Source organism: Protomyctophum bolini, assembly GCF_963924005.1.
Source record: "Protomyctophum bolini genome assembly, chromosome: 11".
In the NCBI taxonomy this organism is placed as follows: Eukaryota; Metazoa; Chordata; class Actinopteri; order Myctophiformes; family Myctophidae; genus Protomyctophum; species Protomyctophum bolini.
In genome coordinates, this window is record NC_137872.1 from 35,768,437 (window position 1) to 35,793,269 (window position 24,833).

Sequence of the window (24,833 nt, forward strand, 5' to 3'; positions counted from 1 at the left end):
GTGGTCACTCCCTGCATGCATGTCTTATTTTGGTCACCTTATCTTGTGGAGTTCCTCATGAATGCCTTGATGTATCATGCAGGCCACCGGGGAGGTCAACATCTCCATTTGGATCCTCTCGTATTGAGCGTTGCCAGAGAGCTGCTAACTGGACCTGGCTATGGTGAAGACGTTTGGCATAGATTCACCTATAAATGCCAACCCGAACACATGTAGGCTCAGCCCAAAACTCCTTCACCTGTTCTGGTTCTTCCTGGTAAACTGAAACAGACGCGACAGATTATTCAACAGCCTATAATGCCATCAGCCCTGAATTGTGAAGAACCCTGGTGACCCTGCCCAGTTTCTCCAGTGGTATATTAAGTGTAAAGTGCATTTACTCCCATACTGCGTAGCCTACCGTTACTTGTGGAAATTAAAACATCGGTGGATGTCCAACATCACTTGTTGGATTGACCGAGCGGTCACGACCAGAAGTGAGGAGACGGAGGGAGGAAAATGTATCAAATCCCACTGGTGTGGTGGGGCTTTATTCCACAAATCACAGTGTCCATACATTATCGTAACAATAAAACCATGTCTTCTGTTCTGGGCACACGTCACCCTGGCCAACCCTTCTTACAACCACAGAGGGGTGCTCTAATATCATAACCTATTTCACATACCATGTCAAAGTATTGGCCAAAAGGTGACTTTTTGTGGTCCTTGACCACTTGGGGAAACAACGTGCAAGAGCGCTCTCACACATCCAGTTATACAGCATTGTTTTTCAGTCTGTCGTCTCAGTCGGCGGTTCATCATTGTGATGAAGCTGAAATTACTACCATGCACATTATAATGTGTTTTATCATTATCATTATAGCAAATAATGTAAACTCATTAAAGATGAAAAGGGATGAAAGGGATATTTCACTTTCAAATAGAATGTCCTTCAGTTCTAATGTGCGAGGGGGCAGAGATTTTTCCATTAATGTTTTCTTTTATTATTTTATATACTGTAGGCCTATTCTTTTAATGTTTGGAAGTAAAATATCCCTTTCATTTTTTTTTATATTTTGAGTTGTTTGCACCTTGTCAGGCAGTAGAAAAATATAAATAACCAGCACCATGCCATGTGACTGTAACAGTAATCTGTGGGCATGGTTTCAGTCCAGTCAGAGCCCCATTGACTTCCAATATACAATGAAAGAAAAGGACAGTATAAAACATACATAAATATATACATTTTTACAACATTTACACTCTTACACCATTTACACTCTAAGGACTATGTGCCTTAGAGGTGGTATACACAGTCAGACCGTCAACACTTCCAAGGCAGTGGGCATGAAGTGCCTTTCGTAGCCCGAGCAAGACTCATCGTCCTCGGACGAGTTGGAGGATTCATGCCTCTCTTCCTCAGAGTCAACCATTTTACTGTAATCCTCTCTCCTAAACCCTGCCCTCCGCTCCGGTCCTTCCCACCATTCCGGCTTCCTGACGGCGGCCTCCCTCCGACGGTCCTCTGTGTCCGCCTGAGAGCACCCCACCACCTCCCCATTCTGTCCCTGGAGGCGGGGGTCCGTCTGTGGGTGTCCCTCCACCTCCTCAGTCTGTCCCGGGAGACGGGGGATGTTCCCTTGGGGCTGATGCTCCACCACCACCTCCACCTGGCTGATCTCCGGATGTGGTTCTGGCACTGGCACTGGCACACAGATCCAAGGCCAGGAGTCGTTGAACTGCAAAGGATAACACGCGCGCGCGCACACACACACACACACACACACACACACACACACACACACACACACACACACACACACACACGCACACACACACACACACACGGTTTGTTATTGACTGGGGGAAGCAAAGAGTGTGTGAGGGCAGTCAGTCAGTCAGCCAGCCAGCCAGCCAGCCAGTCAGTCAGTCAGCCAGGCAGTTTCTCACCTGGTGTTTAAAGTGATAGAATAGTTGGCTGTTGCCAGGGTCGGGGACTTTCTCAAAGCAACACCGAAATGCCAGGGGACAGCGTTTCTCTAACCTATATAGACACATTAGGATATAAAATATAAACTGATGTAATGATAATATAACACACATCATTCAAAATGTATTAACATGGGTTCATATATTGACCGCAAGATTTCATGCATTGGAAAAGAATAAGTTATTTGTAGTAGTATCATACAAGACTATTCTCTCACCGGCTGAGAATAACTGCTATGCATGGTGTGCATATTACAAGCACAAGCACAAGCACAGTTACCAGGAGTAGCAGCATCAGGAAGCCTATGAGAGAGAGAGAGAGAGAGAGAGAGAGAGAGAGAGAGGGAGAGAGAGAGAGATATAATTATGTTTAAAATAATGATACAAAGTAAAGATGAATAAAGTGCAAAACGTCAGATCTCTGATCATCTGACTACGTCACTCTATTGTTACTTGGGGTGGAAAATAAAATCAATTCAAAGATTCACTCACGATGTGGACATTCTGAAGGGATTCACGAATGTATTTATAATTTATTTTGTACGTCGGTCGGTACAGCATTAATTTGTTCTTTTCTTTCTTTTCTTTTTTTGTTTGTAGTGTAATAAAAGATAATGGAAGTAAATTAATCTGTTTTCATTATGGATCATTAGAAAGCACTTCATTGGTCACACAGTGAGAGGGGGGGGGGGAATCATGTACTGGAATCGAGATGCGTCGGCAATCAATTCATAATCAAATCGTAGCCCTCTGAATCGGAATCAGATAGTTAGGTACCGAGAAATCCCCTAATTGTTACTAAGATCTTGAGGAACAGAAAATATAATTTGACGTCTGTACCTGAATATGAGCTGTAAATGAACAAATGAAATGGTGAGTACCCCCATAGTGCTCCCGGTCCTTGGTCTTGAACCTGGAGGTGGCGTTAGCTCCGGGCCCAGCCTCGCTCACGGCCCTGATCCACACCTCGTAGTCCTCGGCTGGACTCAGCTGTTCCAGCACAAACACAAAGGTGCCGTTTTCAAGCTGCCGCGTCCCACTCACATTGTGCACTGCTGGGAGAACAAATGAAACAGCTTAGATGCCAAACTTCAGTCAAACATGAACAAACAATGTCTAGGATCAACATATTATTTATTTAAAAGACGTATTCGCCTCTGTACACAGCAGAGTTTCATTAACGTGTCTAGTCTGCATTCATTTCACTATACCTTCGTGACCTTCCACTCCTACTTGGTAGAACAGAATCACCCCTTTCCTCTGGAACAGTGGAATGGACTCCCAAGACAGGGTGACACTGGTCGACTCGATGGAAGCCACCCTAAATGAGGAAACCTTAGCTGGCACTGAGGAGTGATTAAGAGGAAGACGATGATCCATAGCGTATTATTCAAATAAAACCATAGAGATTAAAGCTTTCATTGTATGATGATCCACCTGCAATAATTCCATGCCAAAATACTCACCCCCTTGAAGTGCATATCCAATCACAGAGGAAAGGTTGTGTATGTCACCGTTTTTTGATATTGCAAATAGGGACACTTGGTAGGGAGTGTAGTTCTTAAATTGACCTGTAGATGGAGACAAAGACATGAGGAAATCTGCCATTTTGGGAACGCAATCATCACACCATAGTCACACCAGTGATGGTGAGGAAATAACATCTGGAAGAATGACTCATGGGATATTCCCAAAATTGTGTAGGCCTCAGGACCGACTCGAATTAAATAAAGATTCTCATCAATAATCCCCCCACGTCCCTTTACAAAGTAGCCTACCGTGTTAGTTGTAAGTATGCAGTGTGTAAGTATGACTCAGGCTTAAAAGTGTCAAGTGTCTTCTATCCCAACATTGGGTCATAGTATGCCAAAACAAATATAGACAACATTTAAATCAGCGCCAGAAGGATAACTAAAAACAATAAAAATGTCATAATGGGTTAATGTGCCGTACGAAAACCATGCCAAGCCAAACCTACCTGTCAGAGTGACCGAGGTATGTGTGTCATTGACTCTCAGCCAATCAAAACCTTGGCTTGGAGGAAGCCCCGCCTGCTTATACTGCAGCACATACTCCTTCAGGTCGTCCCAGGGTTGGGAGGACGGATCCCAGGATACGTTCATGGTCTCGAAATCCATCTTCAGATGAAGTCTTAGCTTATCATTCTCTGTACCTTTGTATGGAAGAGACCAATTATTGTATTACTGACATGCCAGAGAGACTGGCATTCGATATGAGACAACAATCATATCACCATTATAATTAATAATGATAATACTAATGATGAAGCATCCATCATCATACATACAATGCATGCAGTCCAAAGTGCTTCACATAGAAATAGCAAATGAATGGATGAATAATGAACACAAGTTTTCTTACTCTAAACGACTTCCAAATCACAATCCACAATCCAAAGCAGCTATACCAATCCATATACTCATTTTGTACACGCTATAATATAACCTCTTGAATTCCATTCCGCATTTTTATTATATAATATATCTAGTCTTTTCTATTAGGCGCTCCAACGACCATTACCTGGCACTGGCAGAGTCAGACACGTTGGCGTTGTAAACCCACAGGTGTTGTAGGCCGATACGGCCACTGCAGAGACGCCCGTCATCAGCGAGTCGTTAGCATCCTGTACGAGGTGGCAGTGCACGGAGTCACACTTCAGCCGGCGGTCTGGCTGACTCGCGGCCGCGGACACGTTCTTCACCAGCGCCTCTCTGCCATCGGCGTAAGATAGCCTCACTTCGTATCCCAGAATGCGGCCACGAGCCTGCCATCTGGACAGCCTCTGTGGGTGAGACACACAGGATGGAAGTTATTTTTATTTCTTTATTGTAGAAAGAGGGTGTGTGAGTGTGTGGTTTTTTTTTTGGGGGGGGGGGGGGGGTGCAAATCGTCCTGTTATCCTACTGACAAATATATTATGCAAAATTTGTTGTAGAAAAGCTGTCCCAACTCAAAGCTGTCTGCAGAACGTCCGTTCAGACAGTCTATTAGCAGCACCAATGTCAGCCCTGTCCTGCGTTAAGTCGTGGTGTTAAGACATTATAGAGATATGGAAGTTATGTGGGGAGTTAAATTAGCATATAGCAACATTGAAGCACTAATCATATACATTTCACATGTGGTGAAGCTTGATGGCTACCAGCACAAAGTAGTATATCAACACAACATTTCCAGACTCTTCAATGAGTCATTGTGTGAAGGCAGGTGTTTATGGTGGGGTTCAGCCTCCATTCCTTCAGTACTAGCTATTCATCAATGTCTTACAGTACTTCAGTTTTATAAAAAGCATTCTATAAGTTAATAAGCCCAGCTATAGACGGCTAGACGCGTCAGATAAAGCAGCTATACGTCCAAATATGGAGTGTGTTGCATCAATCACAAACAAATCACTCAGCTCCATATATGGGCACAAAAGTGGGACACACAGACACACACACACACACACACACACACACACACACACACACAGACAGACAGACATGATCTGCTAGGTCTCATAGTAAGTGCTCACTGCGTCATACTGTAGCTCAGTGTATACCGTACCAGTAACCCCCCCCCCCCCCCCACCCCTGGTCCGCCCCATTAACAAGATGTGCACATGCACGCACTACAGTGGGGTGACGCGCAACAGGCCAACAGCACGCACACCAAGGCCCGCCCCCTCTCGATCATGATTGGCGGAAGGTCCCTCTCTATCCTGATTGGATGAAGGCTGGGCCACCTATAGCCAAACACGAAACCTATGCTTTTTTTGACCCCAGGGGTTAACTGGGGACAGGGAGGAACTCCTTATATTATCAAAACAAAAAAATAAGTGATTTTTTTAATTAAGGGAAATCACAGAATATACCTTTTTAAGAAGCAGAGTTAAACCGGTGTCCAGGGTTCGAATGTTCGCTCGTTAGGGTTTGCACTCTTGCAATCTTAATTGATGGGCTTGATTGAACCATTATTATGTTTTTCAGAATAGCTGGTTTTCCATCATATAGGCCTAACTAGCACAAGCTGAGTGGCTACGTGCACATGCATACGTGTGCACGTGACGTCATTAAAATACAGCCCTACTAGTTAAAAAGTCCACAGCTCACCACTGCATATATGGTCTTCAGCACACTGAGGCGCTGCTGCTTGACGGCGGTATGGTTTTTCTCCAGTGTGAATACGCTGGTGTTTCTTTAGATCACCTAAGTCGGAAAAACTCTTCTCACACGGTTTACAGTAGTATGGTTTTTCGCCAGTGTGAATACGCTGGTGTTTCTTTAGATCACCTAAGTCGGTAAAACTCTTCTCACACTGTTTACAGTAGTATGGTTTTTCTCCTGTGTGAATACGCTGGTGTCTGTTTAGATTACCTAAATTGGAAAAACTCTTCTCACACTGTTTACAGTAGTATGTTTTTTCTCCAGTGTGGAGACGCAGGTGTGACTGTAATTGATTTGACTGAATGAAACTCTTGTAACACTGTTTACAGATGTATGGTCTTTCTCCAGTGTGGAGACGCTGGTGAGTCTTAAGATGACCTGACTGACTGAAACTCTTGTCACACTGTTTACAGATGTATGGTCTTTCTCCAGTGTGGAGACGCTGGTGAGTCTTAAGATGACCTGACCTACTGAAACTCTTGTCACACTGTTTACAGATGTATGGTCTTTCTCCAGTGTGGAGACGCAGGTGTTTGTTTAGAGTACCTAACTCTGTGAAACTCTTGTCACACTGTTTACAGATGTATGGTCTTTCTCCAGTGTGGAGACGCAGGTGTATGTTTAGAGTACATAACTCTGTGAAACTCTTGTCACACTGTTTACAGATGTATGGTTTTTCTCCAGTGTGAATACGCTGGTGTTTCTTTAGATTACCTAAGTTGGAAAAACTCTTCTCACACTGTTTACAGTAGTATGGTCTTTCTCCAGTGTGGAGACGCAGGTGTGACTGTAAATGATTTGACCGACTGAAACTCTTGTCACACTGTTTACAGATGTATGGTCTTTCTCCAGTGTGGAGACTCTGGTGAGTCTTAAGATCAGATAACCGACTGAAACTCTTGTCACACAGTTGACATTGGTATGGTTTCTCTCCAGTATGAATACGCTGGTGTGACTCCAGGTTACCGGACCTAGTGAAACTCACGTCACACTGTTTGCAGGCGTATATTTTATTGCCTGTGTGACTCAGCCGATGCGTCTTTACGTCTCCCGCCTGAGTTGCATCCTCGGTAGACTGTCGATGGCTGTCATATCTTGGTCCGTCCGTGTGTCCTTGTCTCCGGCAGGCTACAGGGCTGTCGGTTTGCTGGCAGGCTGCTGAAGGGATCTGTTCATTGGCTACAGGGCTGTCGGTTTGCTGATAGGCTGCTGAAGGGATCTGTTCATTCCTCAGCGGTTGGCAGTGGAGGTCGTCGTGGCTCCTCTTGGCGTGTTGATGGAGGAAGGTGGAGGCACAGGCATATGGACACTCGGAACAGGAGACCCGAGTCTGGACATATTTCGACTCACTCCTTCCTTCCATTATCAAATATATGGTGCTATACAGTAAATGGACTGTGATGGGGACGAGTCCAGTTTTAGGTTCCTCTCGTAGGATTCTGTTTATTACTCCCTCCCTCTTCTTTCCCTATTATATGTAGCTGAGTGAGTGTCCCGCTGTTACGTCACCATGACTCAGCCATAACCATATAAGGAGTCCCCAAAGCAGCTATACGTCCAAAACCCAAATATGTACGAGCTGCGTTCGCTTCCCGCGTTTGCGCGTCTTACTCGTATATTGGCTTTGACGAGCCAGAGAAAAGCCCCTGTAGTGTACGTACTTGAAATGTACATAATACTTGCCAATGATGTTTCTGTATTGATATCAGTGCATTCCAGTTGACACTTGATGTGATTTGATTGTATTTGTTTCAGCAGAGTTCAGAATACTGTTTCTGGTGTATAGTGTTTGCGAACGCAGTGAGCACTTACTATGAGACCTAGCAGATCATGTCTGTCTGTGTGTGTGTGTGTCTGTCTGTCCCGCTATCCAAATATGGAGTGTGTTGCATCAGCAATCACTCAGCTCCATATATGGGCACAAAAGGGGCCAGGTCCAATCAGCTCCATATATGGGCACAAAAGGGGCCAGGTCCACATATACAGTAACAGCGGGACAGACACACAGACAGACAGACATGATCTGCAGGGTCTCAGCTGCGTTCGCTTCCCGCGTTTGCGCGTCTTACTGGTGTTCATTGCCGAGTGTTTTCTTTGATATCGTTTCTTACTTTCTTCTTCTAAATTGTAAATTGTACTCCTATAGCTACTGTGTCACTATACTCTTTACGTAGCTGTGTCTCACGGTTCTTCCCATCTCACGGAATTTCCTCTGTATCTTTATTGACCCCGCTGGATCAATAGAGGTCTATCTTATGATCTGATCGCGATTCTAATGGGCCGACACACTATACCTTCCACATCAGAACACATTCAGATTATAATGACCTGACACATACCTTCCACATAAGAACACATTCAGAAGTTCCACAGTCCTGCCACACGTCCAGCTGTCCGAGAGGGGCTGAGAGACAAGAAGAAACTCAGAGTCAGGCATACACAGTCGTGAGGAATATACAAACAGAAAGATAGCAGTTCTTCGAATCCATTTCCAACACAGACTTGATCATCTCACATCCAAGGCTCATGCAACTATCGGACAGACTCTGAATGAGATCAAGTCATGTTGAGATCAAGTCATGTTGACCCCAGAATGGCTATTCGAGGGCCTGTCTACTTTGTGTTATAGTTCTGTGTATGTCTTCAACCAATTATAATCACTAAGATTTAGCATTCTTTCATATAAAGGTTGATCATTATCCTGTGCAATTATATTAATGTTTTCTCTCCGACTCTGGGAAACTTATCAAGGTCTTCGCGCACAGATAGCGTTGGGTCCTCCCTGCATTTCTCTCTCTCTCTCTCTCTCTCTCTCTCTCTCGGGTTGAACTGGGACAATATAATACTTGTATTCTCCTTTCTCAGGTCATGTTGTTTGAAGATCCTGCCACGAGCACATCTGTCAACTAACATCCACGTATACGTGTAATAAATATCACTTTGAACCACTTGGGACAGATTTTGAAATACTTATTCCCCAACCGTTATAGTGTACAAATTAGCCACGTTAACCAGTTCCGACAGTGTGATCAAACCGGCTCCGGAAACAGTTCCAAATGTGATGGAACCAGTGTTGATTTTGTAGACTAATGCTGTTCGTCGACTGACTACCATTTTCCACTGGCTAAAATGTTAGGAAGGGACTAGTGGACATATAAGTCATTTTACAATTACCGGTAGTTGCATGCTGGAAATAGCCGATCTACAAGCTCACAACGTGTCGCAGCCCGACGCGTTGTGGGCTTGTAGAACGGCTATTTTCAGCATGTGAAAAAAAAAGACATTACGAATTAAGGCATCAAGGCCCGCCAAAATACATTTTGCTCGACTAAATCAACTGTAGATTTAGTCGAAAATCTTATGATATATAGTCGACTAAAACTAGACTAACACTAAAACATTCCAGGTGACTAAAATGTGACTGAAACTAAATGAAAACTATTCAAGACTAAAACTAAAACTAAAATTAAAATTTGCTGCCAAAAACAACACTGGATGGAACCCATTCCCGGGTTCCTCAATGTTGGATCCGGTTGTGGATGCCAGTAGCCTGGATCCAGCCCAAAATGCCAGAGTGAAATGAACACTCCTGTTACAGTATTTCACAGGGCAGGGTTCCATTGAGAGGACTCACCGGCCGCTGCACTCTGCACTCGGTAGACGGGACTCCAGTCGCTCATGGAGCTGCAGTAGCCGTGGCAGGAGCAGCGTACCTGGAACTCATACCAGGTGTACGGCTGGGTTCCTTCTATGGTATAAAGGCCGTGGTATCCCCCGTCTCCCTTGAGGCACAACAAGGAGGGGTTGAAATTAAAACTACTGCACACTGCTCAGCAACCACGAGTACAATCTGGCCACAGATTCACCCATTTAAGACCGGGAACGCATCTGTGTCACTTTAGCTTTGAACCACTTTTTTTTTTTAAGATTAGTTTTTGGGCTAATGATTTTGGGGGACATTTTGTAGCACAATTTTTGAGTGTACAAATGAGTTGTACACTCTCAAAGTTAAAGGAGCATTCAGTGATTTGGGAAATCACTGAAAGATGTGCACATGCACACGCTCTACAGTGGGGTGACACGCGACAGGCCAACAGCACGTGCACCAAGGCCCGCCCCCCACTCGATCAGGGTGGGGGGCCCTCTAGCCCAAAAAGAAACCTAAGGTTTTTTGACCCCAGGCGTTAACTGGGGACAGGGAGGAACTCCTTATATGGTCAGCACACTCTATAGTAGGGAGGATCCAAAAGATGGGGAAAAAAGTGATATTTGAATTAAGTGAATTCACTGAATAATACCTTTAAATCTCAGAGTTAAGATAGACCAAAAATCCCACACTGAAATCCCAAATGGTCTTATTTCGACCATTCGGTAATTACACAAACACAAATAAAATCACCGGCAATGAAGCCACGCTCTCCCCCTCTCTCTCACCTCAGGCCAACCGTGGTCCGTGTCCATGCGATGCCGGGTCTCACAGTGGCCCTCAGAGTGAAGCTGGGGTCCACACTGGGACTCCCACTGGATCTCCAGTGTTCCATCAGGCTCCGCACTGTGCCGTGTGACCTTAGGCACTGGCCACCTCACTGAAGGGGACCACATGTTATGGAGAACGGTCAGCACACATTTTGTATTGCTTTTTGTTTTCCCTGGACAAAGAAAGATAATAAAACAAGGACCAAGGAGCAAACAGGACGCCGACAAGGCCAATAGAACTAGTTAAATGCAAGCTTAGCAAGGGTTAATCAAGGTTAAGGTTGAGCGTGTGAATGGCGAGTATAGGTGGTGCAGGGTTGAGTTTGTGGTGTGTTTGCAAAGGACTCACTGATGTCTGATATAATAAACGAGGTCACATTAGAAGTGGCAGAACCATGCTGGTTCTCTGAACGGATCCACACACTCAGTTCAATGTGGCCAAAGATGTCAGGCCGACTTATGGAGCCATTTCCATTGGACGCCTTAACCTGCCTTGACCTATAGAAGGGAGGGGAGGTGAGGGGGCGGAGAGGAGAGGAAAGGAAAGGAAAGAAGGTGCTCACAATGTTTAGATGCCCACTTGACCAGTGTTCCTTTGTTCCCTCTGCCTTATGCCCCCTCAACCCTAAGCCCAAACCTAACCTAACAGGACACTAGTAACATAGTGATGATGGCCCCATATGTCATCTATAATGAATAATAATATTAATGAATTGCATTTTTATAGCGCTTTTCCAAGTGCTATAAGCGTAAAGCGGCGAACAGTCAACGCCAGCGTACTCACTCACCCACATTCACACACCAATGGTGGCAAGCTCACACCGACCGACTCATTGGAGGCAATGTAGGGTTCAGTGTCTTGCCCAAGGACACTTCGACATGTGGACAGGAGGAGCCAGGATTCGAACCGCCGATCCAGGGATCATTGGACGACCTGCTCTACCTCCTGAGCCACAGCCGCCCATCTCATGTAACCGTAACGAAAACATAAAAGACTAGAAAAAGTGCCCTTCTGGACACAGGTCTCCACCAGGAGGATAGGAGTGTGTGTGTGATGTTTGGCAAAATGTTTAGGAGCAATATAAACGTGTGTGTGTGAGACACGGCTTGGCCTGTTGTAGCGCCACCATGAGGCTGATTTGAAAACTGTCAAGTGGCATTTCTTCCAAAGCCTAGTGGGAATATTCATGCAGTTTCACCACAATCGGACACTGCGTTGAGTAGTTGTGGTGATTTGTACAAAACGGGTACAAAGCGGGCTACTCCTGAAAAGTTTAGCCAATTAATCGTAGCCAATGAGGGTGGATTATGAGAAATCAAACAAACCCGTCTTGATCACATGACTATGAAGAGCATCAGCATGTGTACCGATTTGCGTGAAATGTTGATAACATTTGAAGGAGTAATATTAGAAAATGTGTTTTACATGTTGGCCATGTAAAACATCATATTTGCCAGACATTTGACCTAATTTCTCCTTTCATTGTCAATGTTAAATATTGAGACGTTTGGGGACAAAAGCTGAGGAAGGGGCAACCCGATGGTTAGTGTGCATATCTACTGTAACTACAGTATAAATGCACCAAGTCTATCCGTGCGTGTACGTACATCTGTACGTCTGTAATTCACGCATTCGCCCCGTCGACTTCAAATTCCAGACACGCTTTCCACACCCCCACAGGGAGTATAGTGCCCGGTGTCGAGTCAGTCGGACCCACGGTTGTCCAAAATCGCCACGAAGGGCCTCTGCCCGGGCCAGACTCCATATTTGGGCATGCCTGACAAAGAACTCCATATATGGGCATAAAACGGACACATACATAATAACCGGGTGGGGCATGCGTTTCCAACTTGCATCGTTCCAAGTAGGCCAGTGCCCCACGGGCACTGCTCTAGTAGGCTCTTATAATGCCTGACAGCCATTCCTAGGTCAGCCGGCTGATTTAATGCTGCATGTCATTCCCCAAATATATAATCTCTCTCTCTGTCCCTCTCCACTGACTATCAAGAGAAGATCAGCTCTCCTGCCATACACACATGTATACACAAACACTGACTGCACTGTAGTAGCGTAGCACACGTTCACAGGATATGACTAAGGCAGCCGGTCCAGGGACCCTTGGGGTTCCTCAAGGGGGTTCCAAATGGACCCTATCCTAAGGCCCTTTTTGAAACTAGCTCCTCGCCACTCGCCCTACACACTTCAACTCGGTATGAGCATAGAGCATCCCCTCCCATCCACTTGCATTGAGTGTTGATTGGAAATGATTGGATTAAACATCCTCTTAGCAAACTGTTAATAAAGTATTCAAGCATTGCTCGAAACACTCAATGCAAGTGGAGGGGAGGGGAGGGGATTTCCGGTGCCATTATTTATAACTCTATGCTCATACAGCGACCAAGTGTGTAGGGCGAGTGGTGAGGAACTACTTTCAAAAAGGGGGTTATACAGGTCTGTAACTCTGAGAGTGCACAACAGAGTTATCAGGGTCTTTGCATTTATGTAAGGGATAATGAAGGGATAACCACTCAGCCATACATTATGCCGCTAATTGCATGGCTACTTTATACATAAATTAATACATTGACTCAACAAAACGAGGTATTTCCTTGCTTGGTAATGAAAGTATTCCATAAGTGTCGGAAAACAAGGAAGTGAGTTGATCAAATAGAATCCATTTTCGGCTACTGCATCGTCTAACATTTTTGAGAGCAATGTTTAGCTGTAAATGACATTGTGTGTGTGTGTTTACATGGCTGTGATGTTGGAAACAGCAGTAAATCAGTGGGGCACAGCAGGTGCTCCGACTGGGTTTGATTAGACATCGGTCTGTTATAGAGCGGAGCGGTCATTATCCAGAAATAACAGACCACTGAATTCAGCGATTGACCAATCGGAATCAAGCATTCAACCAAGCTGTGTAATAGTGAAACAGTAATGACTCAGTCATATAACTGCCAGGTGCAGAAAGCTCTCGTTTATGAATATCTACAGTATAATCAGTTTGTGTGCACACTGCACAGCCTCTGCTTCAGCTCACGGCTTCACGTTGCGGTGTTCAGAGAATGGGTTTATGGTGGGGGGGGGGGGGGGGGGAGTGTGGTTACTTGTCGTCGTGGGCTGACTTCCAGTAGAGGGTGTAGTTGGTGGAGGGGTCAGGGTCAGGGTCAGGCTCCCATTCACAGTGAACCCTATCATAAGCCTCACAGTGGATATGGCACCGGGGAGGAGATAGGAACCATGGAGGACCTATGGGAAAAGGTGAGGAGAGTTCAAGTTCAAGTTCATCTTGATTGTCATTCATAACTTTACACGTCGGAGATGCGCAGCATGACGAAAATACGCTGCAATGGCTCTGTTAAAAAAACATTACCTCAACTAAATTAGAACAGAATAAAATCAGTAATTATTTTTGAGTCAAGACCTTGAGGAGGTCCCAGGGTGTCCCGACTCCATATCTACAACATTTGAGTTAGGAACCCTCATTGCCCTGATCTGTAACTCTGAGAGAATACAAATTGGACCAGGTCAGACTCTGTGTATACGGGTTCGTCCCACCGACCTCCATATATGGGCATAAAACGGACACATACATAACTAGAACTGCACTCTGTCCGAGTGCATACTGGCTTGTTGCATACTTTCGATCGCTACAAACTGTCAAATCTCAGTTTCTCTGTGAAGGAACGTTTGAAATGTTGAATTATTAGGTTTAACTATTTGCTACCTACCTACTTTGTGCATGTAACGTAATGACTACTTGTGCCTGATATGGCAGTGGTGCCAGATTACATACATTTATACATAGGAGCATTACCTTTAATCCTCCCAACACTAAAACATATCGTCATTACGTCACCATCGAAAACCAATTACACTCTGGCATTGGATCCTTTAATTCACATCTTTATTACGTCATCATTGAGAGCTAGTTATACCAGTGCCGGGTGGATTAAAGGAACTGCCTCTATGTATATGTATTTATGTAATGTATATGTCATTTGTAAGTTGATTAGCGGTATACTGTGGTTACTTTGCGCCGTATGCACCGTCCCAGTATTTTCGATGAGTATGCACCGTCCCAGCAAATGACGTAATGACTAGTTGTGCCTGATAAAACCAATGGTTTTCGATGGTGGTGACGTAATGACGATATGTTTTAGTGTCGGGAGGATTAAAGGTAATGCTCCTATGTATACATGTATGTAATCTGGCACCACTGCCGTATCAGGCACAAGTAGTCATTACGTCATTTGCTGGGACGGTGCATACGCATCAAAAGTGCTGGGACGGTGCATACGGGCCCTGGGCGAAACTACTTGCGCGCTCTGCTTGCGCAAGTAATAACTGGGTGGGGCGTGCATTCACAATTTGCATCGCTCCAAGTAGGCTCTAATGCCTGACAGCGATTCCTAGGTCAGCCGGCTGATTTAATGCTCCCCAAAAATATAATCTCTTTCCGCCATACACACGTGTATACACAAACACTGCACTGTAGTAGCGTAGCACACGTTCACAGGATATGACTAAGGCAGCCAGTCCAGGCCGGTCCATTCATTTGGTCCCATTTGTATACTCCCAGACTTTAAACCGGGAAAGCATCGTCTCATTTAGATTTATTTGGCCATTAAAAATATACAAGCTCATAGACATCCTATTCTTGAAGAAATTGTCAACATTCGTGCAAATCTTTGAATACAATCTTTTTTCAAGCAAACATAAACTCAAATCTTTGCTTCTGGGGGTTCCTGGAACAAAATATTTTGAGATGGGGTTCTCCGGCCAAATACATGACATGAAAAGGTTTGATAACCACTGTTCACTGATATAAAGCACCGAAGTCTGACGTCAATATCGGCAGAGGGTGCCAAGTCCACGGGTTTGTGTACTTTTTTATTTGTATTATAAACCCCATAGGGGAATTTTAGATCGCCTCAAAAGAACCGATATGAACCGACTGCGAGAAAACGCTAATGTTACCGCTGCCGAATTAGTTACATATTCGTAAACGATAGAGACGTGACCTCCATGACAATATCACAGAGACAGTTAAGTTTATTTTTGGACCACAATGCATATAGAGCGTCGCAGTCCTGTCCCCTTTCATGACGACGCCAGGCCCAGGCCATTTTTTTCTTCTTTCTAATTCTTTGTTGGGCCCAAAAAAAATTGTTTGTTGTCATGATTTGTCACAACTCAAGTTGGCTTTGTACGAGGCTTAAAAGGTCTTTAAATAAATACTTTTTGAAAGTCTATGAGGAAAATGAACAGGGAATAATTTCCTGGGCCCTGGTAGGGGGCGGGACTGCGACGCTCTATGCGAGACGATTTTAAGATAACCCAATGTTATTCTCCATAGAGAAGAACTTCCGCAAACCCGTTGGAACCAGGGGATGAGCGAGTGACGTCAGGACTTTAGAACCCCTTGGAACCAGGGGATGAGCGAGTGACGTCAGGACTTTAGAACCCCTTGGAACCAGGGGATGAGCGAGTGACGTCAGGACTTTAGAACCCCTTGGAACCAGGGAATGAGCGAGTGACGTCAGGACTTAAAGAACCCCTTGGAACCAGGGAATGAGCGAGTGACGTCAGGACTTTAGAACCCCTTGGAACCAGGGGATGAGCGAGTGACATCAGGACTTCGGCGCTCTATAGATTTTTTTTTCAGGAAACTGTTAGAATTCAGAAGGCATTTTGTAGAATCGGGATTTTACAGTGTAGATTAAGGTCCCAGAGATTAAAAAGAAACATAAAATCGGGGTCGTTGAAATTTAAAAAAAGTTTGAGATTCACTGCTCAAGACAGACAGAAGTCTCACAGACTAATTTTGTCACACTGCCAACCATTTCACAGCAATCCACTGACTCCACCACCTACTTCTAGTAACAGTGCAGAGGAGGAAGCAGCACGATATTGTGCATTAAACAGGAAGGAAACCAGCCCTTTCTGTGGCATAAATGGACTCACTTTGTCCTTTGTTGCTAGTTTCTCTAGCATTCTCAGCATTTAAAGAAAACATTAATAATTTAATCCTAAATATTCTGTTGTATGACAAAGTTTTGTGTGCGTGTGTGTGTGTGTGTGCATTCAACCATTCACACACACATTCATACACTGATGGCGGAGGAAACCATGCAAGGCACCAACCTGCACATCGGGAGCAATTAGGGGTTCAGAGGATCGAACTATAGGAACCTCATGGTTCACCATCCCGCTGCTCTACCCCTGAGCCACTGCCGCCCATAAACCAAGACCTTGGTTCCAGGGGGGGATACAATAATGCTCGCCCCAAAACACACTCACCCCGGGGTCAAATCCGGTGATGTCAACTCAAAACAGTCGCCACCAGGTATTTATAATCTTAACCTCAATAAAACCGTGCCCAACCCTATAACCTTATTCCCGGACATGAACAGTAAAACTAATCGAAAATAGAACCGCTGGGGAGCGAGCAGTCCACCGTCCACAAAACAAAATGTTGGCTTGTGTGTTTTGGGTCGAGCCTTCCGGTTACCGCAGGGGGTTCTCTCACAAGAAGACGGTCATCGATATGAATATCAATATATGACAGTCTTGTATTTCACCTGGAGAAGATAAGCTGCTTGGCAGGTGACCCAGCAAGATGGACATCAGCAGCCATCTGGATCCAGGCCTGGCCATCACATTGGACAGGGGCTTTAGCACCTACAGTATGGTATACAGACACACACACACACACACACACACACACACACACACACACACACACACACACACACACACACACACACACACACACACACACACGTTCTTAATCCAGAGCGATTTACAATAAGTAAGAACAACCAACACATGGTAATACATCAAATGCATATATATGTATACACTATATAGAGTTACGAGTGGACTGTCTGCACAAAACACACACACACACACACACACACACACACACACACACACACACACACAATAGGCTATTATTGTATTATCATCAATGTCTACAGATTGAACTAACTTTAGTCAAATTGAAGAACAATTATGGCACTCGCCATCCTTCACATTGATTTATTGAAATATGTATTAACAGTTTGCATAATTACAGTACATTTCAAGCACAAACTAAATACAAAGACTGTTAACTGTGAGTGGACGACCCAATTAAGCATTACACTTGTTTACAGGGTCCACTTTGTTCAATTCATCAAAACATTCCATTTCCTGACTTACCGTAACTAATAAACGGTACGAATGCAATTACAGCCTACTGGCACCTGTTCGAAAATCAAACTAATCGAATGACAATAATCCACGCAGTTTATAATTCTCAATACAAAACACATGGAATTTGGAAGTGGAACGACAGCTGTGCCAAAAAACAACAACAACGACAACGGGGTCATCATCCCTATGTGACTGTCCCGCAAACAACAACTTTTGTTTTGGGATTCAAACTAGTTAGTAAAAAAGATAAGTGATAGGCGGCGGCAGCCTCGTTTAACTCTCTCCAGGAGTAATTCACATATGACGAAATTATTCTGAATATACAGAGAATTGTAGCGTTTACTGCTTAGAATTGTAGCGTTTAATGCTTAGAGTATATACTCTAAGGTTTACTGTACCTCATAATGAGAAACGTGTGTAGTACCGGCTGTCTCTCTCTCGCTCGCGCAGAGCACAAACAAGAAAAAGTAGTACACTCCCCACTCCAGTAGCTTGTCCAAAAAAAAGAACAGATCTACAATCTATCGTCAAAGATTGTTCGTCTTGGACGACGCGGTTGGTAGCTTGCAGATCTGTTCTGTTTTCCGCGCCTGCGCAATGGAGTATAAATATAATACCGTATGCGTACGTGCGTGTTGCTCAACATGTGCCCGCCCCGCGGCCCCGCCCCCTTTCCGGAATGTCTCATGATTTATGTTTATGTAGGCGGCCTGCCGGCCAACACATGATAAGAAATTCCGGCACCCTTGCGTTGCATGGAGTCCTTCTAACGAGCCATTGATATAACAGTATGCAAAGTAATAGGCCTAATGTAGGCTATATCTAATCGTTATAGTTCATTAAAGTCAGTGGTGAATTATATTTTACACACGCACGCGCGCGCGCGCACACACACACACACACACACACACACACACACACAATAAGTAACACCATACACTGACTGTAGTGTTCAGTATACAGGGGTCCCTAGGCTGTGACCCTATCCTGATTGGATCAAATTGGTATCCTGACCTGAGAATAAATGTTCTGTTTAAAATGATGCAACGGTGGTTTACACATTTTGTTCATATAACAAGATATGGATGCTTATTGCTTTTGCTGGAACAGGAACACCTCTAGAGGAAGAAACCCGAGACACCCGGGGAGACAATTTTAAAAATGATTTTAATCTTTTTTTTCTTCCATCTTTAAAATTAAAAACATCTGAATTGCATTCTACCACCTCCAAAGGCACAGTCATACTTGTTGCTGACCAAATTCATAAAACACTGCCACAGAACATTTCTTTTCCCTATTTATTGTTTGCTTTTATACATAAACCAAGCACTATAAAATTGACAAAACATTTCATTTTTTCCCCCTCGTATTGGATGAAGAATGGCCATTCTATATGCTGTGTAGATTGTTAAAAGACAGGAGTGAATAGTGATATGTTATCGCTGCTGTGGCAGCAGCAGGATTCCCTTGAAGCTAATTTATACTTCACGATACAATAGTCGCTCGCCAAAAACGCTGACGTCTTCCACTTGATAATCATTTCGTTCCGGCGAGTGACACTGTCCTATACGAAAGCATAAAGTAGGTTCTATGAGGGTAACATGCTGGTTCGAAAGCAAACAATGCATGTTCAGGACACATGCATTGCAGCTGATAAATAAATAAAAGATTCCAAGACACAGACCACTTTAACACCTGGCATCCCTATTCTGGCATTAGGCAACATTTTCAAAAGCAGCAAAAAAAATAAAAAATAAACTGCATATCTACAAGTTCATGACACGCCGCAGCGCAATGCACGGTGTGCTTGTAGATCAGCTATTCTTTGTGCGATACCACCGTACACCAAAGCATAAAATAGCTGTGCAAGTGGTTAAAAAAAAAAAAAAACATAGATGCAATATTGATATTGTATACCTTACAGCAACCCATGGTGATGGACAATGTCTTTTGAATGGTAGAAGCAAAACGAAGATTGATGGCAGGAAGGATGAGGGCAGATGGAAACAGGCAGAGAGGCGCGGAGGACTGTGCAGAGAGTCCTCAGATTTGTCTACCCACCAAGCCCTTTGAACCGCACAAAAAATGGCACCTGAACTCAGGGGACTTCCAACCATGCAGCCTAACCTACACCCGACTATTCCAGGAAATGAAACATCTCTGGGCAGACAGACAAGACGGAACATTTCAGTAGGGCTGCAACTGTCGATTATTTCTTCTTTTTTGAAAAAAGCAGATCTAAAAGCTCACAACATGTCGTCTCACGCCGCAATGTGAGCTTGTAGATTTTCCCTATCCGCTATAGAGAAAAAGGGTGACATTTAAATCAATTGTGGATTCCTTTTGTATCAATTATATCGATTTATTCGATTAAACGTTGCACCCCTATATTTCAGATGTCTGTGTTGGAGTATAGACAATCTGTGCAAAGAAGCCGGACCCTTAAAACACAATCCATGCCAGTACATTACAATAGAATCGCAGACCAGGTGCCAGCGTTTCTATTGTTATTTTTTTAAGACGCAAAACTACGTCCTGACACAGGGGGTTATAGTGCTTAAAACATAACCTGTCGTTCCTTGGCTTGGATTGGGTTAAGCTCGATATGTGGTGACCGTTCACTGCAGGGGTAAGGGGCTAATAAAAACCGTAGTCCACAGGTCAATACAAACGCACACAGACAGAATGCTTACACTGTGTGACGACACATCACCATACACTGCACAAAAAGATTCACTTTAGTGACACATGGGAAATATTTAATGTTTACAACTAATCTATATATCTCAGTCAGGCAGGCACGGCACAGTCCCCCTCCTCGGAGCACGTGAAATGAAATAACAAGAAGGACTTATAAAGCTGCCAAATTTGGCGTGATAAATGGGAAATACATATTTTATAATAGATTAAGTATGCATGTAAAAAAAAAAGTAAAATTATGAGGCCACATAGAAAACCAATCAAATAGAAAGGAACAAAGCACTTTAAAAACACAAAGAATATGAGCCATCTCTCTCTCTCTCTCTCTCTATTATCAAGGATATATATATTTTTTGTATTATTTTGGGAACATTTACTCCACAGCCACTAGGGGGTGTGTAGTATAGTAGCTGTGTCAGGTACCCCAAGACGACAGCTATTCTTTACAGGCAAATAAAATCAAACGGAAATCTACACACTTCTCCCAAAATTCATGATTGAAAACAAAACAAAACAAAAAAACAGTCAACACTTGGCACTGGTTTTGTGGTGATGAACCACATAACCCAGACACACACACACACACACACACACACACACACACACACACACACACACACACACACACACACACACACACACACCACACCACACACACACACACACACACACACACACACACAGTATCATGAAAGACCATGTTCATTTGGACCCTAGATATAACAGCACAGCGGTGAGACCTCGGTGCACACGCGAGCGCAGGGACGACACACAGCATGATTCATATAGCTGTGTGCCAGTGCCGTGCATGAATATAGCTTGATCTACGAGCTCCCAGAGTGGTCACATGATCGCAATGCGGTGGGGGTTGTGTAGATCCGCTATTTCTGACATGCCACACTGGCGCGCAAATATAAAAAGTATAAAAATCAGGCTATGGGGGCCATGATGTACCAACCACGCACACACACACACACAGACCACTTCATCCCACCAACCTGACGCCAGTCAGTCACCCTCACACCTTTCTCTGCAAGACGTCCCCGCACAGACTCTGATTGACAAATGAAGCGTGATATGGGTCAGACAGACGCACTGTTAAGCCTTTAACATTTAAAGTCTTCTCTTTCACCTATTTTTAGGACCACTTCGACAAGGCAGTGACAGTTTCAGGGGGAGCGACCGCAGTGAGACGCAGCGAGACATTTAAAGACAAGACACACGACCACAATCATTCATTTTTTTGGGTTAGGGTCACGCACATGCACACGCACACGCACACGCACACACACACACACACACACACACACACACACACACACGTGAGTATTCTAGTGCCTGGTCCGTTTGTGCCAGCCCAGGTCAGATCTGTGCTTATAGCAGTGCGGTGGACATGCGGCTGTCCAGGCTGAAGTGGTGCTGCTGACAGGGTTTGTGTGTGTGTGTGTGTGTGTGTGGTCGTTTTACTCTGTGGACCGCAGCGCTTGTGTGTGCACGCGTGGGCACATACGCACACTCACAGACAATATGCAAAGATCTACATGTAGTATCAAGTGTATAAATTAGTGTATTTTGTACATAAGTGTATATATGTATAATATATATATTTATATATATCTATTTATCTATATATTTATAACCACATCGTGAATGCGTGTCTAGCATAGTGTTCTAGTTTATACTAGTCCTCTTGGACCGGGCTGGTGGCGAACAGCACTCTCTGGTCGGTTCTGGCCAGCTTGGCGGGCGGCTCCAGGGACTCCTCCCCCAGCCCCGCCCCCCCGTCCGAGGGGAGGGACAACTCTTGGCCCTCGTCATCGCTCTCGTCCTCTTCCTCGTCTTCCTCTTCTGGAAGCCAGACAAGAGAGAGAGATCAGGGGCAGTCAAATGAAAAAAAAATCACACACGTGTGAACTGAGTGGTGCAATTCCCCCCCCCCCCCCTCTCTCTCTCTCTCTCTCTCTCTCTCATTAGAGACACAGCACTACCCCTCTCTCTGTTTCTGGCGACCTCTACTGGTATAAATAAGTAACATACTCGTGCTCAAACACACACACAGGTACACAGGTACATGGACATTGCTGGTTGTAGGAGTGGTTGCACCACTCAAAAACTGATCCTTGTGTGTTGAGCAAGCACATGCATTATTTTTGTATTTTTGTACTGGTGTGCCCTCTTCTCGTTTGTTTATTCAGTGCAGTGGGTGTGAACGCCGCGCGTCAAAAAACAGCCGTCTCCGTTATTTTCAATGAACCTATCGCACACCGGCGGCGTTCCGACGCGCGTTCACGCCTCGCCTGACGCTCCGATACGCCACTGTTCTATTTTCCAGGCGTATTCGCCGCGCGGCAACGCCTGTGTCGCGTCGCTGCGCACCCGGTGTGTGATGGGCTTGACCCTACTCAGAAGTTGGGGGTTGATGGTCAGTGTGAGTGCTTCACTGCGGTATCTGGAGCGCTCCCTGGGGGCAATAGCTAAGCTAGCAAGGCGAGCATTTAGTAAATCACCATACACGTGTTCATCGTTTACCTTGGCCCATGTTTGAACTGGCTAAATCGACTAGTTATTATAATAACTGGTCGTTCGTAACAAGCCGCACTCTGTGACGTGACCACCCAGCTGAGCACATTCCCGGTGCATTTTTCCGAACGCACCCATAAGGTTTCTGCCTGATAGTGACGACATACACTACAGAATATAGTATCATCTTGTCCCTCTGAAAAGGGGAAAGTAGTAAGTACTAGTTGTTGTTAGTATGTCCAGAGTATGAGTATGAGTATTGTATTGTATTGTATTGTATGAGTATTGTAGACTACAATACTTTTTAAAAGTGGTATGTGTATTGGCTCAATCTCCAAATTCAGTTAGGTTTAGGTTTATTTATTTAGCACATAGTATAAAAAATAGACCCCTAGAACAAAAATACAATGCAAGGAAAAGGAAGAAGCCAGCTGGCTTATTTGGAATCCTTTCCTGTATGGAAGAGGTCATTGATTAAGCAGATTAATAGTTCATTAAGAACAATAGTCTACAATACAAAAGTCTACAAAGTTGGCAAAGTTAAGTATGGCAGCCTTTTCTGTTGCATGTTGATCGCCTTATACTCGTGCCCACGGCTGAACCTGCTTAGCTGTCACCTGACTAGCCTGCCTGTCTTGCCTGGATGATGTTTGAGACCATGAGCTGATTTGTATACTGATTGTATTGGAGTATTTTTTTCCCCTTTAATATTTCCTTGTTTCTTTGGTTGTCTTGATTTGTGTTGTTTTCTTCTTGCTTTGTGTGTTGTTGTTTTGTTTTTGTTACTCTGTCTCTCTCAATTTATTTCTGAATTTGTCAAAAAGAAAACATTTAAAATGTAATAAACAGAATGTAAAAAAAAAGGAAAAAAATAAAGAATATAGTATCTAATAACCATGCCACAGTAACAAACAATTAAAATGTCAAGTTACCTTTGTCGGGATCAAGTGGGTTTAAGCTCCGGCCTAAACTGGCAAACTAGACAAGAGTGGAAAATATGTTTAGCCAATTTCAAATTGGCATTCCTATGGAAATTTCGTTATAGGCAAAATTTGCAAACCAAAATCAACATCTAAAAAATATACAACATTGTCAGATCTACAAACTATTCATCATCACACAACAATGTAGGGCTTAATTTACTATCGCGAGCCTTGTGCCTCCCACAATTTCCAAATGCTTCTGTCATACAGTTCTGTTGCAACGGAAGCTCGGAAAAGGATAAAGCGGATGTGACGCATCCTTCATTTTCATCTTTACAGTCACACAAATTGGTCCTGATATAAAGTAATAGAAGCTTCCGTTCTCGGCTTACAGGACATGTAGTTCCAGACTGTATAATATATTATATAATATATAGCATTCAGAGATTGTGGAATAGTCTGACAATAGAATTGTCTGGCTACGCGAGACTAGGCACAAGTAGTATCGCACAACGCAATATGGTCAGGTAATAATAATAATAATGAATTGCATTTTTAATATAGCGCTTTTCTATGCACTACGTGCCTACTCAAAGCGCTTACAATGATTCATTCATTGGGAGGTGAAGCGGCGAACACGCCGAACAGTCGACGCCAGCGTCCTCACTTCCCACATTCACACACCAATGGTGGCGAGCTCACACTGACCAACTCATTGGAGGCAATGTAGGGTTCAGTGTCTTGCCCAAGGACACTTCGACATGTAGACAGGAGGAGCTGGGATTCGAACCGCCGACCCATGGGTCATTGGACGACCTGCTCTACCTCCTGAGCCACAGCCGCCCCAGGTACAGATCATATGTAATAATTCTGGTGTTTGTA

General features: G+C 44.2%; 2 protein-coding genes across 7 annotated transcripts in view; both read right to left on the minus strand.

Moving 5' to 3' along the window:
* Nucleotides 1-499: 499 nt before the first annotated feature.
* il12rb2l (interleukin 12 receptor, beta 2a, like) lies at nucleotides 500-18,284 on the minus strand. 2 transcript variants are annotated; one of them, XM_080776141.1, is made up of 15 exons: nucleotides 18,207-18,284; nucleotides 17,193-17,292; nucleotides 13,716-13,857; nucleotides 10,957-11,105; nucleotides 10,566-10,717; nucleotides 9,766-9,913; nucleotides 8,471-8,535; nucleotides 4,510-4,771; nucleotides 3,947-4,141; nucleotides 3,435-3,539; nucleotides 3,180-3,314; nucleotides 2,850-3,023; nucleotides 2,187-2,271; nucleotides 1,930-2,023; nucleotides 500-1,718 (listed from the first exon to the last, which is right to left on the minus strand). In XM_080776141.1, exons 2-15 carry the CDS (start codon nucleotides 17,266-17,268, stop codon nucleotides 1,296-1,298), a joined length of 2,205 nt encoding a protein of 734 aa, XP_080632267.1. In that variant the 5' UTR covers nucleotides 17,269-17,292; nucleotides 18,207-18,284; the 3' UTR covers nucleotides 500-1,295. The 2 variants fall into 2 exon arrangements, with proteins under 2 accessions (XP_080632267.1, XP_080632268.1); XM_080776142.1 differs by lacking the exons at nucleotides 10,957-11,105; nucleotides 18,207-18,284.
* Nucleotides 18,285-18,958: 674 nt separating this feature from the next.
* rfx1a (regulatory factor X, 1a (influences HLA class II expression)) overlaps nucleotides 18,959-24,833 on the minus strand; it is a 28,017-nt gene continuing 22,142 nt past the window's right edge. For all 5 annotated transcript variants that reach the window (XM_080774960.1, XM_080774958.1, XM_080774959.1 and 2 more), the window contains exons 18-19: nucleotides 23,961-24,006; nucleotides 18,959-22,356 (exon numbers count right to left, since the gene is read on the minus strand). In XM_080774960.1, the coding sequence (XP_080631086.1) occupies nucleotides 22,190-22,356; nucleotides 23,961-24,006 (213 nt within the window). In that variant the 3' untranslated portion in view covers nucleotides 18,959-22,189. The remainder of the gene's footprint in view (nucleotides 22,357-23,960; nucleotides 24,007-24,833) is intronic.